Source organism: Myiozetetes cayanensis, unplaced genomic scaffold (genome assembly GCF_022539395.1).
Source record: "Myiozetetes cayanensis isolate MyiCay16 unplaced genomic scaffold, myiCay2020 scf6-25, whole genome shotgun sequence".
Classification (NCBI taxonomy): Eukaryota; Metazoa; Chordata; class Aves; order Passeriformes; family Tyrannidae; genus Myiozetetes; species Myiozetetes cayanensis.
The window spans coordinates 50540129-50556490 of NW_026087853.1; the positions used below are offsets into that span (position 1 = coordinate 50540129).

The 16362-nt window shown below is 38.6% G+C and overlaps 1 protein-coding gene across 7 annotated transcripts in view; it reads left to right on the forward strand.

The window, feature by feature from the left end:
• TUB (TUB bipartite transcription factor) overlaps positions 1–16362 on the forward strand; it is a 159491-nt gene that overhangs the window by 91993 nt on the left and 51136 nt on the right. For all 7 annotated transcript variants that reach the window (XM_050334841.1, XM_050334844.1, XM_050334843.1 and 4 more), the window contains exon 2: positions 16142–16193. In XM_050334841.1, the coding sequence (XP_050190798.1) occupies positions 16142–16193 (52 nt within the window). The remainder of the gene's footprint in view (positions 1–16141; positions 16194–16362) is intronic.

Here is a 16362-nt window from a genome sequence, read left to right on the forward strand (position 1 = left end):
TCGGTGGGGTTCTGTCAACACAATCTTTCTTTAGCAGTTAATCTGATCTACTTCAGCTGTGGTCTCTTTAGTTACATTTTTAAATGACATGTGGGAGCAAATTAGATTAAGCTTGTTTTCTTTGTTGAAAAACGGAAGGCACAAAATCCAAGACCTGTAGTATCTTGAATTACCTCAGGACCTGTTTCTGTCATGCTTAAGCAAATCTGCTATAAGAGTGTGGCTGCATCAGGGGTATCTCTCTTAACCAGCACTGGCTTTGAAATTAGAAATGGAAGTGGTTTTAAACACACTTGTTTTTTATTTTATTATCAAAATGTTCGGGATGGGAAACGATTTGCTCTTTTTCTGAATAGCTGGAGAGTAACATTTGCTAAATTCTAGCTTTTGGTTATCCTTTTTCTCTTGAAGCTTTTTTGTTAAGTTGTAACCACCTAGGAAACAGTAGTTGTCACAATGTAATTGAATATTGGGGATTCATTTAAACTCTGCAGGTCGAATGCACAGATTGAAATTCGATGTGAGACTATCATTCATCTTCCTTTAAAAAACAAAAGGAATAAAACAGAAAAACCCAAACCCACACAAACCCAGTGATACCAAATCTTCTGTACATTTGAAGTGTGTTTTAAAAAGCAGCCTTTGTCTATTCTATGCAGTAACTAGATTTTTCCTGTATTATTCCTGGCAATAAACTTATCCCTGTCTTTCTGTGAGTTCATAATAAGCCTGAATCTTAGGGAAAAGAGAAGAAAAAGACAAGGGAAACAGTTTTTGTCTTAACTGGTAAATGAACTGCAGTGTTCTCAGTATCTGTATCTAGCATGAAAACAGCCATTAAAATTGCAGATTTTGCTGTCCATTTTGTTTCTATGAACTGACAAACATACAATTTGCAATCCTATATAATTATAATCTGATTCTAGAGAACTGTAATTTCTACCAATATCTAGAAATATATCATTTGAGCATAAATTTTCAGTACACAATGTGCAGGGATTAGTGGCACAACCTTAATGAGAATCACACTGCTTAATTCCTTGGATAATATGCTGATATTGTGTCCTTTATGAATTTTGAGAGGTCAAAAGTACTGAAAATCTGTAGCAGTATGAATGGCAAAGGATGCTCGTGGCTTTGTATGAGGGCTGTCCTTCAGTTTATAAAACATGGTACCCTATTTGCTTAGACATTGGCACATGGTGAAGAAGAAAAATGAAATGCTTAATTCAAATAAGAACAGTTTAGGAAAAGATTAGATGGGATAAATTATGAGATCTTTTTTCATCTAATGCCTTTGGATATTTCGTTGCAGTCACAGATGACAGCTGGTTGCCATTTTATGAAAAACAAATACTTAGAGTTGACACACCTTTTTGAAAAATCTAATTGTCTTATGCATGCTTTATTTTAAAGACAAGGTTGCTCTTTTTGCATGCAAAATATTTGTGGAAATCCTAGGAGTTTTCAAAACAATCATGAAAATCCTCTTGTTGCGCTTTTCTTTTTTTTTTTTAATTTTTTATTCCTCCTTTGTTACTGTTGGATGGAACTGGTGAATATTTGACAAGCAGTTTAGAAAACAAAGAGAAAAATTATTATTTTTTTTTAATCAGCCTTTTATTTTGATGTTCACCATTTCACATGCTATAAACTTTTATTGTGCAAGTACTTAGCCTTTTGAACAGGCCTAGATGGCAATATTTATGTCCAGCAATAACAAGTTATATTAGTCAGTTCAGGATCAGAACTGTAAAAATTAGGTGGTGTACATATATCAAACCCTATTTTCATTCTTCTTCAAGGACAGTGAAAATGGTGTTCTAGAGTCTCAAATGTCTTGCCTGGGGACTGATTTTGGCTCTCAGACAGTACCACTCAGGCTATTCATGTGATGATGTTTTGAAGCCCAGAACAGTAATTTGAAAAAGACAGTTGCAGTTAGAAATAGGAATTAGTTGGGTCATGATCATTAGCTCTTAATTTTTCAGTAATTTGATAACTGTGGCAGCTATAAGCTGTATACTGCAGAGGAGACTTTTAGCTGGAAATCCAAAGCTTTTTGGGGACACCGATTCCTCTGAAACTGTGAGTGTGTGTGCTGTTTGGCTCCTCGGCCTCAGCCTTTCCACAGTTCCCATTTCTTGCTGGCATCACACATTCTTGCATGTCTTATGCATCTTGTAGAGCAAATTTTATGTCAGGAAAGGAAGAATTGCTATATGAATTAACTGCCCAGTGCTGAAGGAATCCAGGATTTGTGTCATACCACTCAATGACAATAATTTTCCGGACTGTATTAAACAAAAAGTAGTAGCTTTCCAGATTTTCTCTCCTAGGTTATTTTTTTAAAATACATATACATATTTGTATGTGTATACACTGAAATATTTGGAAATAATGTCTTGTCAGATTGTGTTTTGAGAGGTCAAGCTGGATGGAGCAGATAATGTTTTACTTTTTCAAGTTATCACACTTCTTACTAATTAAATGCTTTTTCATAGTTTACCTTTTATATATCATTGTAACAAGGCATTTCACCTCTTTGTACTGCCACAGAATATACTATAAAGTGTTGAGAGAGTAATCCTGAGTAATTATTAGACCAAATAATAATTTCATTGGAGGCAGTTTGAGAGAACCAGATGAAGAGAACTTGTTAACTTTAATCAATTAGAGATTGTCTTGCCTGAGTATTTTGGATGTCTTATTTGCTGAAATATTGATAGCATATACTGTACCTGGAACAACACTGGAGAAAATCCTGATGTGTGCCTTCCTGCCTGTGTTTTACATGCCCTACTTTCTGCAGTTTCTGGTACTGCCTTTGTGAGCTGAGCATTTTTCAAGTGCTGCATTTGCCATGAGATTCTAATTGAAGATTTGATTAAAAACTTTTGGATTAACATATTAGCTTGATAGTTGATTTGAACTTAAAACTTTAGATTCCAGGTGGATTTGTGTGTTCACGATTCATAGCAAGGCAGATAATTCTAGCTGCTGCTGGAATCTTTCTTGCATCAAGAAAGTGTCACAACCCTAGAAGCTAATTTTTTTGTGGGACGAAGTATCAGAAATGGGGCCAAAAATCACAGGGAAGATTTCCATTAACAACTGTAGCTTTCTCACTGGACAGGTCCTGTTTTGGATTGTATTTTGTGAACAATTTTGATGATGGAAGTAGGAGACTCAAACAGCTGGAATCTTTCATTTGTGTGGCACAAGAGCTGACACTTGTTTGTACTGTCTAATACCACTTCTTCCAGTACACTTACTTAGGCAAAAGGTAAATTATTGCAAAATGTAACAAAAATATTCCCAGGGTAGTCAAGAAGAAGTATAGTTGGGACTCTTGATGATTCATAAATGAACATGGAACTAAAAATATTGCAATAACAAATATCTGACCTGTTTTAAATTTGATGCATTTATTTGTAATGTTTAAAGCTGATATGCTAAACCAGGTATATAAAATTCAAGTTGGTGAGCATGGTTAATGTTTATGAAAAGCAAAGGTGATTAAATTTTATGCAATGTACATTTCTCAGCATGCAACAAGAGGAGGTATGTTGCATAACAGTGTTGAGACTGTTATTTGATGTGACACTTCCAAGTATTTGTAAATGTAGGGAATGCATTTTACTGTTAAAGGACTATATTTTCTTCAACTTGAAACAGGAAAAAAAGAATGCTAGCGTATCTGGGGTTAAATAAAGTATGGTGAGAGTATAGAAATATGGGTTTGATGGGACAAGTTAGGTTTGTTCCTAAATGTGTCAAAAAGTAGCATTTATTCCTTTTCCTAATAAAACCTATGATATGTGATTCTATAGACTATTATTGCATGTTTTGCTTTTCCCCTTCTGCTTATTTTATCTCTACAGTTATTTTTACTAGAGAAAGTCAGAAGCTGACACAGGCTGACACAGACTGGGAGTTACACGCAGATGTGGAGAAAACCATTTAATGTAACAAAAAGAAAGAAAAGCTGATATGCCTTATAATAATGCATGCTTTTCTCCTTCATCCTTAGAGAACAGAGATAATTTTACCACCTGTATGTTAGAGCTGTTGCACTTCTCTTGCCAGTAGTCTGACTTCTGCCGCCTCCCTTGCAACGTGACCTTCTTCCAATACAGTGCCTGGACTTAATAGCATCTTTGACAGGGACTTATTTGTCAGAGAGAGGCAAAAGGTAGATCATAGAACCATAGAATGGTTTGTGTTGGAAGGGACCTTCAAAGGACGAACTAGAAAATAGGCTAGAAAATAGGTTTTCAATGTAACAAAGAAGGTGTTGCATGAATCTTGCTTTGGTATGATTTTGGGCACTTCTGTAGCAGAGGACAGTGCCACTAAAGGAATCCTGAGCAGTTCAAGGATACTAACCTTTTTTACACAAAGATAAAGAAATTAACTCTCCCTAAAAGCTTATTATAACCTAATGAAACAGGGTCAGCTAAACCTTTCACATGGCATTTAAGAGTTCTTTGGAGGAAGACTCAACTCCATTGCTCTTGCCTTTTTCAGTGAACACAAAGCCCTTCTGTCTTTCTTTGGGTGAAGTATATATCAGTTTGTAAATTCCCCTTAAAAGAGCAAGGTCTGGTCCCCTAGACTTCTCTAGGTCAGTTTGGTTTTTTGCAACCTTAAGCAACTGAAGGGGCCACCATATTTGCCTTTGCTGTAAACTCCCAAAAGGAGGACTGCCTTAGGTAGAGGGACCAGCTTTATGTAACAATCCTTAATACTTGTTATGAGTAAAGCTTCCATGTTGGTTTTCTGCCACTGCTTCTCAGTAGCTGTTTGCTTCACAGCTGCATAAAACTCTCTGACCATGTTGTAAAGGTTCCCTGCTGCTTCCTAGATCTTGAGAGTGGATTCCATTTACCCACACTTGGTTGCACCCAGAAGCAAAGGAAAGAGATTAGCTTAGTTTTGAAATGTACAATGCTCTTCAGGTTGTTTACTCACAAGATCATGTTTTCAGAGGAAACTGATAAATTAAAAAATATTAAATGTGTAAGTTGTTTTGAAAATATCTTTAAATACTGTAGACATCAGTCTACCAGGGTTGAAAACTTATGTCTCATTAAAAAAAAAGGGGGGGGGAAGGAAAGTCAACATCCCAACCTTATTATTACCATGTTTTCTAAGATTGTGTTAATACCTGGAGGACTGAATATGAAAAGGAGTCTCTTTTTGTGCAGGCACAATGTATGCACATTGTGAAAACAACTCTTTGTCTTCAGGAGTTTATAATTAAAAATCCCAACCTGGAGGGATTTATACATATGCATCTTTTTATGCAGTGTGAAATTAGTGGGAACATTTTCCTGAAGTTGAATTCATGGGTTTGGGGATTCAGGGCCCAGGTATGAAGATCAGAGTATATGGAATACCTCATCTGCATAGAGTGCTGGTAGAAATAATGACTTAATTTTCATTATTGAGTACAAAATCTAGGCCAAATGGTGTTTGTTACTCTTACCAGGCATCAACATCTTCCCAGTCTTGAAATTCATATCATGTAGTTAGGCACCAGGATCTTACAAACTCATTTTCCACTGAAAATGCTGTCCAAGATTGTCAGAATTTGCTACTTGTATAGAAGGTAGTACAGAGAATGAGTTCAAACCAAAATGAAAAATCTGCTTTCCTCAGTTCCAGCAAAACAGTACTAGGTTGGATTATGAAGATAGTATGTGTGGGGGGAAAAAGTGACAAAATATTTTGTTTCACGGTTAGTATTTATCATGAAATGACAGATCTTCCCTTAGAAACTGTATTCCATAGAAACTGTAAAACCACCTGTAGAAAGGAAAAGGGAGCTTGACTGTTTCCATTCACTAACAACTCCATCAGAGTTACAATTATCACTGTCTTTTTCTTCAGTTTTGATTTTTAAAGCAGCTAAGGGAAACTAGATACTCTTTTGCCTTCACTTTCTGAATAAATTGATATCTTAATTTTATTATTCCTTTAAAAGTCCAGTGAATACAACTCTTATCGTTTTCCTGTTCTGTCCTAAACATATAGGTAGGCAGTGGGATCTATTAATTCTTTGCTGCATTACTGAATTACCTCAAAAATGACCCATTTCAGCAGCAGCATATTTGATATACATATTTGTGCCTGTGTTTGCATGCAGGGAGAAGCCTTACTGAACACCTGCATCATTGACCCTATCGTTGGGATCAGTGTTTCGTTTGTTAAACACTTCACAATTACAATTACTATTATTTTAAAGGCCAACATTGTTTCTAGGTTAATTACTGTACCTGTAAGGCTTCATTCTTGCTTCACAAAGGTGTTTCCAAGAGGAGTTAAAACTTGTTTGTTAATCTCATTTTGCAGGTGTCTTGAAAGGTTGCACTGTTTGATGTGAAATAGGCCCAGTATGCTGCCAGCTGGGCAAAACCATGTTTCATAGGAGAGGGAGGGCAAGGAGCCAGCAGTCATCTTATGCAGGTTTTCTCTTCACTGCAATAGCTCACAATGTTTTCCATGTCAGAAATGCAGGGGTGTGTTCTAGGTGACAACTTTTACCAGTGCAGCAGTGGAGTTGAGAGAATCCTTGTGGTCCAGGTGGAGAACTCCTGTTTTGCAGTGTGTGTGTGTGTGTAAATGCAGTCTCCTTATCCAGACAATACTTCTCCCTAGTTTCTGCTCATTTAATTTATTGTTTGTTGTGGTTGGATGCTTTGTACATTAATGGGTTGAGTTTGTTTGTGCATATACTTTACCGTTTTAATGACTGAGATTGGCTGAATTTTGGTACTGAGAGGTAAATCTGGCTGCAAGGGCTGGATCTTTCCTGTGGCTGGCAGCGATGTGTTTTCGATAAAGGCACTTCCTGAAAGTCATGCCATTTGTCATCTGGATCCATCTGCATTGCAGGTAGTGTATCTCCAGGTCACGGTCGTTTTTTTCCTTCCCAATTTGCTCCTATTCAGGCACTTCTCATCAAACTACTTTAAATACAATTTTAGCATATGTCACCCAAAGGCTATTGTGTGGTTCTGCTCCATCATTCATATTTATTGAATTCACTTCTCTCTTTTGGGACATAGATTCTTTTTCTGACATTGTAATCAGAATTTGTGTGTGTTGAGGGAGGGCAAGAAATATCCCAGCCATCCACTCTTCCTTTAGGTGTTATTTTCATTGCTTGCACTTTAATGCTGTATGCTATCTTATTCAGTTCTGGGTAATTGCAGAGAAGGAATCTGTACAAATATTAGTTCACCTGATCTTTCCAGGGCAATAGTGGCAGCCCTGTAGTTCAGTTATTTAAAACATGCAATGTGCTTTAGAGAATAGTTTTGCTTTTCATCTCAGTAGATCTTTTCCTGGCTTCTTACCATTCTCACTGAAAGCTGTCAGCCTAGACATTTCAGATGCTAAGCTGTAGTTTCTTTTTCACAATGAGTACAGTTTTGTTCTAATTTAACTCAAAGCTGTATCTCATTACTACAAAGCATATCTGAAGTATCTGCAGAGCTCCTGTTGTTCCCTTCAGCACTGAGAATTTCTTGGGCTATTTGCTCTTGTTCAGTGTCTGCTTGTATATATCCTGTAATACACACATCCAAAATATATTTTTACCTGACTATGATGTTTTTTAAAAACTTGGTCTAAGGGAAACATTTAGAAGACTTGATTTCTACGGTTTCTATTGGTTTCATATACTTAAAGTCATAACAATTGGAGATCTAGTTTGAAGTACTCTTAATTAAAACAGAGCAAAAATGCTGTTATAGAATTATAGAATGGTTTGTGTTGGAAGGGTCCTTAAAGGGTTCTAGCTTCCCTGCCTTGGACATGGATATCTTCCACTAGAGCAGGTTGCTCAAAGTCCCATCCAGCCTGTCCTTGAACACTTTGAGGGGTGGGGCATCTGCAACTTCTCTGGGCAACCTGTTCCAGTACCTAACCACCTGCACAAGGAAGAATTTCTTCATGATACCTAATCTAAACCTGCCCTCTTTCAGTTTGAAGCCATTCCCCATTGTCTTGCCCATGTAAAAATTCCTACTCTGGCTTTCCTGTAGGCTCCCTTTAGGTAATGAAAGTTGCTATAAGGTCTCCCCTGAGCCTTTCTCTTCAGACTGAACAACTCCAACGCTCTCAGCCTTTCCTTACAGGAGAGGTGCTCCAGCCCTCTGATCATCTTCTTGGCCTTCATCTGGACTTTCTCCAACAGTACCACATCCTTCTTATGTTGGAGACATATGTTCTTATGTCCCAGGCCTCGGCACAGTACTCCAGGTGGAGTCTCAGGAGTGCTGAGTGGGAGAATCACCCCCTTGACCTCCTGTCCACACTTCTTTTATTGCAGCCCAGGACGCATTTGGCTTTCTGGACTGAGAGTTCACATTGTCGGGTCACACTGAGCTTCTTGTCAGCCATCACCCCCAGGTTCTTCTCAGGGCTGCTCTCAATCCATTCTCCACCCAGCCTGTTATTTGTGCTTGGGATTGCCCCAACTCAGGTGCAGGAACTTGCACTTGGCGTTGTTGAATTTTGTGAGGTTTGCACAGCCCCACCTCTGCACCCTGTCAGGGTCCCTCTGGATGTCATCCCTTCCCTCCAGTGTGTTGACTGCATTCCACAGCTTCATGTTACCTGCAAACCTACTGAGGGTGCTCTCAATCCCACTGCCCATGTCACCAAGAAAGAAGTTAAACAGCGTTGATGCCAATACTGATCCGTGGGGAACACCACTCCTCATTGATCTCCACTTGGACATTGAACAGTTGACCCCAGCTCTTTGAGTGCAGTCATCCAGCTGATTCCTTATCCACCGAGCGCTCCATCTGTCAAATCCATGCCTCTCCAGTTTAGAGACGTTGTGCAGGACTGTGCCAAATGCTTTGCAAAACTTCAGGCAGATGATGTCTGTTTCTCTTCCCTCATCTACCAGTGCTGTGTTCCTGTCATAGCAGGCCACCAGATTTGCCAGGCATGATTTGCCCTTGTTGGCTGTCACCAGTCATCTGCTTATTTTCCACGTGCCGTAACATAGTTTCCAGGAGAATCTGCTCCATGATTTTGCCAGGTAGAGAGAGATGAGACTGACTGGACTGTAGTTCCCGCGTCTTCCTTATTTCCTTTTTAAAAATGGGCGTAATGTTTCCCCTTTTCCAGTAAGTGGGAACTTCACTGGACTGCCATGACTTCTCAAATAGGAAGGATAATAACATAACCACTCCCTCTACCAGTTCCCTCAGGACCATGGACTTCAGGTTCCTTAGGTGATCTTGAACCTGATCTTCTCCTACAGCGGAGTGCTTCATTTTCCCAGTCCCTGCCTTTGCATTCCACAACCCAGGTGATATGGTTGGAACACTTGCTGGTGAAGACTGAGTCTAAGAAGTCATTCAGTACCTCAGACTTCGTCATGTCCCTGGTAACTGAGTCTTCCATTTCCTTCTGGAGAGGGCCCACATTTTATCTAGTCTTTGTTTTATCACTCATGGAAGCTTGTGTTGTTGCCCTTGATGTCTCTGGCCAGATTTAATTCTATCAGGGCTTTAGCTTTCCTAACCTGATCTCTGACAATTTTGTGGCCATGCTGAGGATTTGGCTGGAGTTAATCTTAACAATTATCTACATGGAATTAAGAAAAAAAATTATGAATGTGTTGCTGTTGTTACATTTGCTCTCAGTTAATCTGCAGAACTGTTGCCAGACATAATGAGTGTCATAGATCTTAATGTACAAAGGACATTTAGCTAAACCTTACTGAAGCAAATAGGACCAACAACCTTTCAGGAAGGAATCGTTAATTTGCTGATTTTTAAGCTAGTTTACCATCCAGAATTTGAAAAGAAAATAGAGCATTTGGTTCTGTAATTATTTGTGCAACTGCAAATGCAGTCTGTGCTATCAGCCATCTGCCCTGCAGGCATTACTTTTAGTGCCATTTGGATCATCCTCACAGTGTGTGATCCTCTGCATCTTCTTCTGTTTTGTGGCTGACTTGGTGCTGATAATTCTCATAGAAATATCTGTGTTCACATTCCTGTCTTTTCCCCCCTATTCATTTGCTTTATCCTTTTCAGTCTTTTTAAGGGTCTTTGGAACAGCTGCACAGGCAGAGGAGGCGATGCTGTGTTCCTGGACAGGCATGCTTTCATTTATCATGTGAGATTCACAGTGAAACACTTTATTCCTCTGAAGCTTCCCATAAAAAAAATGCAGTCTCTGTTTCTGCAGCAGTTCCTGGTGTCTGTACTTCCCTGGTCAGTTCAGTGGTAACTGGTAGGCAACCAGTAAGGGCAGGCTGTTGCCCTCTCTGCCCTGGGAATATGGCATGGGAGAAAGCCAAGAGCTGCTGTTGCTGCTGTTGGCAGTAGAAAGGCAGACTAATATTGAATGTCCTTGGGCTGCTCCTCAATGGCCAGACTTTTGCTTGCTTAGATGGCCCAGGAAAGGAGTTACTCATTTTACCATAAAGATAGTAGCTGCAGGTTTTACTCTAAATTGGATGGCTGAGGAACTGCTTTGGGGTCAGAAAGCCTTGATGATTCCTAGCATGAGGGGATCCCTCGCAGTCTTCCAGATTGATTTTTTTCATTTTTAAGTTTTTGATTAGGCTATGTGTCTGATATAACGTTTCTCCCAAGTGGTTGCTGGTAAGCTCAGCTTATGGCATACATGGGGGAGCAGATCTTGTTTTATGTGGGGACTTGCAGGTGCTGGCATTTTAGCCGACTTCACTGGTTCGGAATTCATTGAATTTCACTTGTTTGAAGAACCTAACTGTGTGCCATTCCCTCTGGAGCATGACTCCAGCCTGCAGGTCCCTGACCCTTTAATGGGCTTTTACAGTAGCATTTCATCAGTGCTGTGGGAAAGCTCGTTCCTAAGGACTTAACAGTAACATTATCCAGAGCAGTTGGGTTTTATGGAACTACAGAGACTTTGTAGAGATTACAGAGAAGTGTAATTGGGTGAATATGACAGATGGTATCCAGTAAGCCAAGTGCTATCTCTTTACAGGAATTTTATTTCATGTGTTTTTGGAGACTGTAATGTTCAAATGGCACATTACACCCGTTCTTGTGCTTTTGAGTCAGTCATGCTCTAAAAGATCCCAGAACCTGTTTCTCTTGACACAGCAACACGACAGATTTCTTCACAACAGGCGTACATCAGAAAGATCTGAGTGATCTTGAGGATTGGTCTAGTGTATTTTTCTTTCTGTCTGGTTTGATCATCCATTGTTGTTGAATGGCAATTGACAATATGGCAGAAGCAACTTGAGATGAAAATACCTCCTTTAATTTTTCATTGCTTGTGGTTCAGTGTTCTAAATGGGAGAAACATTTTCTTGTCCAATTCCTCATCTTTTTATGATGGAACTGTTTGTCTAAGGAATTTTCCCTAACTGTGTGCATTCACTTTGCTTGTGCGAAGGTCCCTGATTTCACATAGAGCTTTTGGGTTCTGCTGTTAGTAGTGTATTGTCATGAAGTAGCAAAAAGAGAAAATGCAAGTGACACTTCTTAAACAGTGTATGAAAGTAGTGGTAGGATGTGTCTGCTTGTGTGACCAGCTATGCTTATTGGTTTAATTAGTGCTGGGTTGCAGAGATGTGCTAGGTAAGATTTTGGACCTTTGTCCTGGTAAAAACGTTATTGTCATGGAAAACGTTCCTTTATGAAGCAATGTCAGGAAGGAACAAAAGCATTGCCTTGTTTGTCAGGCAGAAACAATAGAGCTGCTTTACTGTGTCAGACTTTTTCTTTTAAAAAAAAAAAACAAACTAAAATAAAGTCAGGGACTACATGCATCTTGGACATTCTAATTAAAAACATTTCTTCTTAGTTCTTTTTTCATGCAAAAGCTTCCTGAAATGAAAGCATTTGCATGTTCAAAGAGAGAAGGAAAAGTACTTGCTGTGAAATGTTTTATTTGAATTAAGGCTTTTCAGATTTTACTTAAATTGAAATCAGTCCATGTGGAATTACAGTAAAATGTACTAAGATGTTGGCTTGAAGAATCTTCAGCCTTCATCTCAGCAGTAAATTGTGGAGCTTCATGTAATCATGAAGTTTCATCCTTAAAACCTGATAGGCCTCGAGTTTCTCTCTAAATGATTTTTAAGGAATAGAGATTATGAAAAGCTGAGAATACTTAAATTTTTGCATGTATTTTTGTCTTTGTTATGACATGCAGCAGTATAATAAGCCTGGCTATTTTTGTGTAAATTGAATTTAATGTTGAAACTGTTTCAGTAAAATAGATTTTGTGTCTTAAAAAGGTTATATGAAAAGTAATACTTTGACACAAAGGTGAATGATCATTTAATGTATTTCCTTTTAGAAAACAGGCGGTGGGGATATTAGAATGAGGTGCTATACTTAAAATTTGAAAATAATACTATATAAATATAATACTTAAGTCTCTGTGTGCTTTGGTCCAGGCTGCTAATATGAATCTTTACCATGCAGAGCTATAGGCCTGACTTCTTAAGCCCAACATCCAGTAAACTCTAATGGAAGGATTGTTCAAGTTCGGTATAGAAGGATGGATGGATTTTCCCTGAATAATTATCTGCAAGGAAATGTATGTAAGCTCTGATTTGTCAGCTGGATTTGGACTAGACTATTACTGCAGAGCTGAAGTGCCATTTACAATATTATAAATAGTGTAAAATGACCTTCTGTTTTAAATGGGTCAAAGCCGTAGCCAGGGTGCCAGGCATGGTACTTGATCCAATAGGAGTAGAAATGCTGGATCTTCAGGATGCTTCAGTGTGCTGTGCAGATTGCTAATATGTATGCATGCTCTTCAATAATTCAATTTTCATTAATTATAAAGTTATATTTCTCTTTTAAGACTGACAGAGCTTCATGCTGCTCCTGGGATTTTCTAGCATCACATCAAACATGTAGGCAGAATTGTTCTAACAGCATCTCTATGAGATTATTTCCTGCCATCTTTCCTGCCATTTCTAGTCAGGTTTTCATCTGTTCTGGGACTTCATTCTCTGACCATCCCAGTTATTTGGACCACAGAGCAGCAAAACTATGGCCACTTCCAAAACTGGGCAGGACAGGCTGGGTCCTCACCATGTGCACAACTCTTCCATGGGGGTGAGCAATTGAATTCTGCTTTTTTAAAAGACCAGGAAGGGCAAAGACTGTGAATCTGCTCCTACACTTTTGTGTTTTCCAATGAAAGAAAAGGGTAGATTTTCTGGATTTCAGCTCTTTGGCCCTGGAGCAGCTGACAGAATGTGTGGACTGCCAGATGCTGTGGCAAGATGATCTGCTAAATCTTTCTGCAAGGATTCACTGAAGTGTGAGAAAAAGGGTCAGTGGCGCTTGCACACTTCCATCTCAGATTCTTCTGCAGATGTTTTTCAAGGCAACAAGGGTGAGAGCCTGATGGAATTGCTACGGATACGGAGCTTTTATTATTTATTTACTCATTTAGTTATGCATGTATTTAAGCCCTGATGTCTCTTAATGGCATATCTTGGAAGTCACCCAGTCTCAGGAGAGTTTTTCTATTCAAAATCAGGGAATGTGAAATGTTGGCTGCTAATCAGCAATTCCAAGGTCCACTAGTTCTGCAGAAAATATTGACAAAGTACAGAGTCTCAAACTGGAGTGCTCTGTTATTATAGCAGAAGAATATATAGGCTAAATTGAATTCTCTTTGTATTTGGAGTTGCATAAGCATTATTTAGGCATCAGAAAAGGACAGAATTACAGCTTTTCAGTGATACTGGCATTGAGTAACTTCTAAAATAGACAGAGCTGGTGGTAATGAGGCCTTTTTAAAATTACCCTGTGAAGGATTTGGAAGAGTGGTGTGGCTGGCTGGGGGGAGCAAGGCATGCTTGTATCAGTCCAGTAACCTGGAGGGGGAGAGGATTGTTGAAGTAACTATTCTGCTGAACCTCGGTGTCACTGAAGAAAGCTGGAGTTCCATTTTAGTTGTTGGATGTTAAACTTAAATAATGCAATGCTTGTCATTAATGCATATTTGCAACAGGACTGTGAAAACTACACAGAACGTCATAAAATATGAAGTGGGAGAATGAAGGACCTGGAAGCTCCAAGTGAGCTTGTCATCTGGTTTTCAAAGCACACTGTTCTTAGCTCAACTTTGATTGCATATATTCAGAGGCTTTAAAAACAGTGTCTTGCAGTAGAAGGACAGGTGGAGAGGTGTTCTAGCATCATAGCATCCACAATGTTTGGATGGAGTTTCATTCTTTTTTGGCAGTCCTCTGTTGTATCTGATAGTTGCTTTGCATTCGTGGAATGCTGCATCAATGCAAATCACACCATTCCTCTGATTGTGGTTTGCTGTTGTGTTATTTAAACTGCCATGTTTACCATGCCAAGGTTGGGCATAAAGAGAACTGAAGGAGCTGTGCCTGTTTAGCTGAACCTGAACTTACCTTGTCATGGCTTCCCAGGGAGCCACAGGTAAGGTTTAGAACCACATGAAGAACATTTCCCTGCTCCCTTGTTCCGTGTGTTATGCCAGGATAGTATGTGCATTGCTGCCTCTGCAGTTCTTATGTTCTTTATTAGCATCATTACATGGTTTTGACTTTTTTTCAAGCATTGTCTGAAAGGAGAAGGATTTGTTCAGGCCATTAAGCCTGAAACTTTATACTTTGGCATCTTTTACACAATTGTTTGGCCAAAGATATCCATTAGGGTAGTTTTATTTTCTAGCAGTGCAGCTAATAAGTATTGCAGTTGTAGTGGAGCACTCTTGTGAAAACCTGATACTGTATACCATGGAGGAATGTATGTCTTCTTTTTATAACTTTTTCTGTAATTTATTAAATTAAGAGTGCTTGGCATAAATCAGAACATTTCTCTGGGTGTGAGGGGTTTTTTTCTTTATTTTTTTTTTTTTTTTGTGGACTGCGGGTAATGCATTACCTCTACAAGAGACTTGAACAGCACAGTTTCATTCTGTGGAACATCAGCCTTTTGTAACAAATAACCCAAGTATAAGTTGCAAAAGGCTGATGCTACCAGGAATGCTTAATTACATGTCTCTGATAATGCTGACATTGGAAAGGTGGCATTCTGCATGTGTAGCTGTCCTATCCAACCCTACTATAATGTTACTGGCTCCTAAAGAGTGTATGTTAATACATAAGATTCACATTTTTTATGAGATTTTCATTGCAATACATTTAGGTTGCATGTAGGTCAGAATCCAGGTTTGTTTCTCCTGGATTTTAATTTTCTTTTTGATTGCTAAGAGGGATTATAAGAGAAGGGACCAACCTTTTGTAAAAATGTATTGTAAGGGAAAATGAACTCTACTTGTAAGAGGCTATTGTTTTTGTTCTATAGTACTATTTTCCTTGTAGATGACATATTACTGTTTAAAAGATTTAATTATCTGTGTTCAATGTTTAACCATAGTGTTCTTACAATAGAGACCTTTGTTCTCCTGAAAAATAAAGCGTAGTCAGTGGTTTGATAAAATACTTCACAAAAATAGCTTTCTGATTTCAATGCCAGTCTTTAACATCTAATTAATGAAAATGATTGAATGCACAGGAGCTAATCTCCCAACTAGCGACAATTAGCAGAAAGAAATATGGCAGTGAGCAATGCTGTTTATCTTGCTAGCCTCTGAATGCTGAAGTGTGTGACAATAAGTGTGACTTTTCAGATATTCAGGAATAAATTATGGTTTTCAATGTGTAAAAGATTAGACAGTTAATTTTCCTAATGTAATTTTAAATATTGCTGAGTCGCTAAGCAGCTCTCTTACACTTCTCATTTTTTCTATGCTTTATATGCAAATTTTCAATCAAACCCCATTGCTGTGTAAATTGATGTTTTAAATTAGAAGACAGTGGAGAAGAATCCAAGCTATAGACCATGGATTTTTTTATTTCTTTTTGAACTGCATGAATATATATTTTTCTTGAAGTTTGTGTGAGTCACATTTTTTCAATTTTTCATGGACTGCATTTACATTCTCTGGAGCCAACTTTTGCAGGTTAGGGCAGGCAAACTTCCATGGAATATAGTGGGAGTTTTGTATGGATAACTACTGGAAGGATTTGCTCCAGTGACTGCTGTTAAGTGTTGTTTTAAGTGATACATTTGTTCCAATTATGTGCCCTTTGTCTTTGCAGTGTTCTGGATGATGAGGGAAGCAGCCTGCGTCAGCAGAAGCTTGACAGGCAGGTAAGATTTTGGAGGAGGACCTTCTTGCTCTCTAAAGTATAGGTCTTGGAGTAATGAAATCACTGACACATGTATTTGGTAATTAATAGGAAGTTGCGTCCTCTGGGGAAATGCAACAGAGAGATCTGTGGAGGTTACAGTTTATTTGGAAGTGTAATTGCCATCAAAA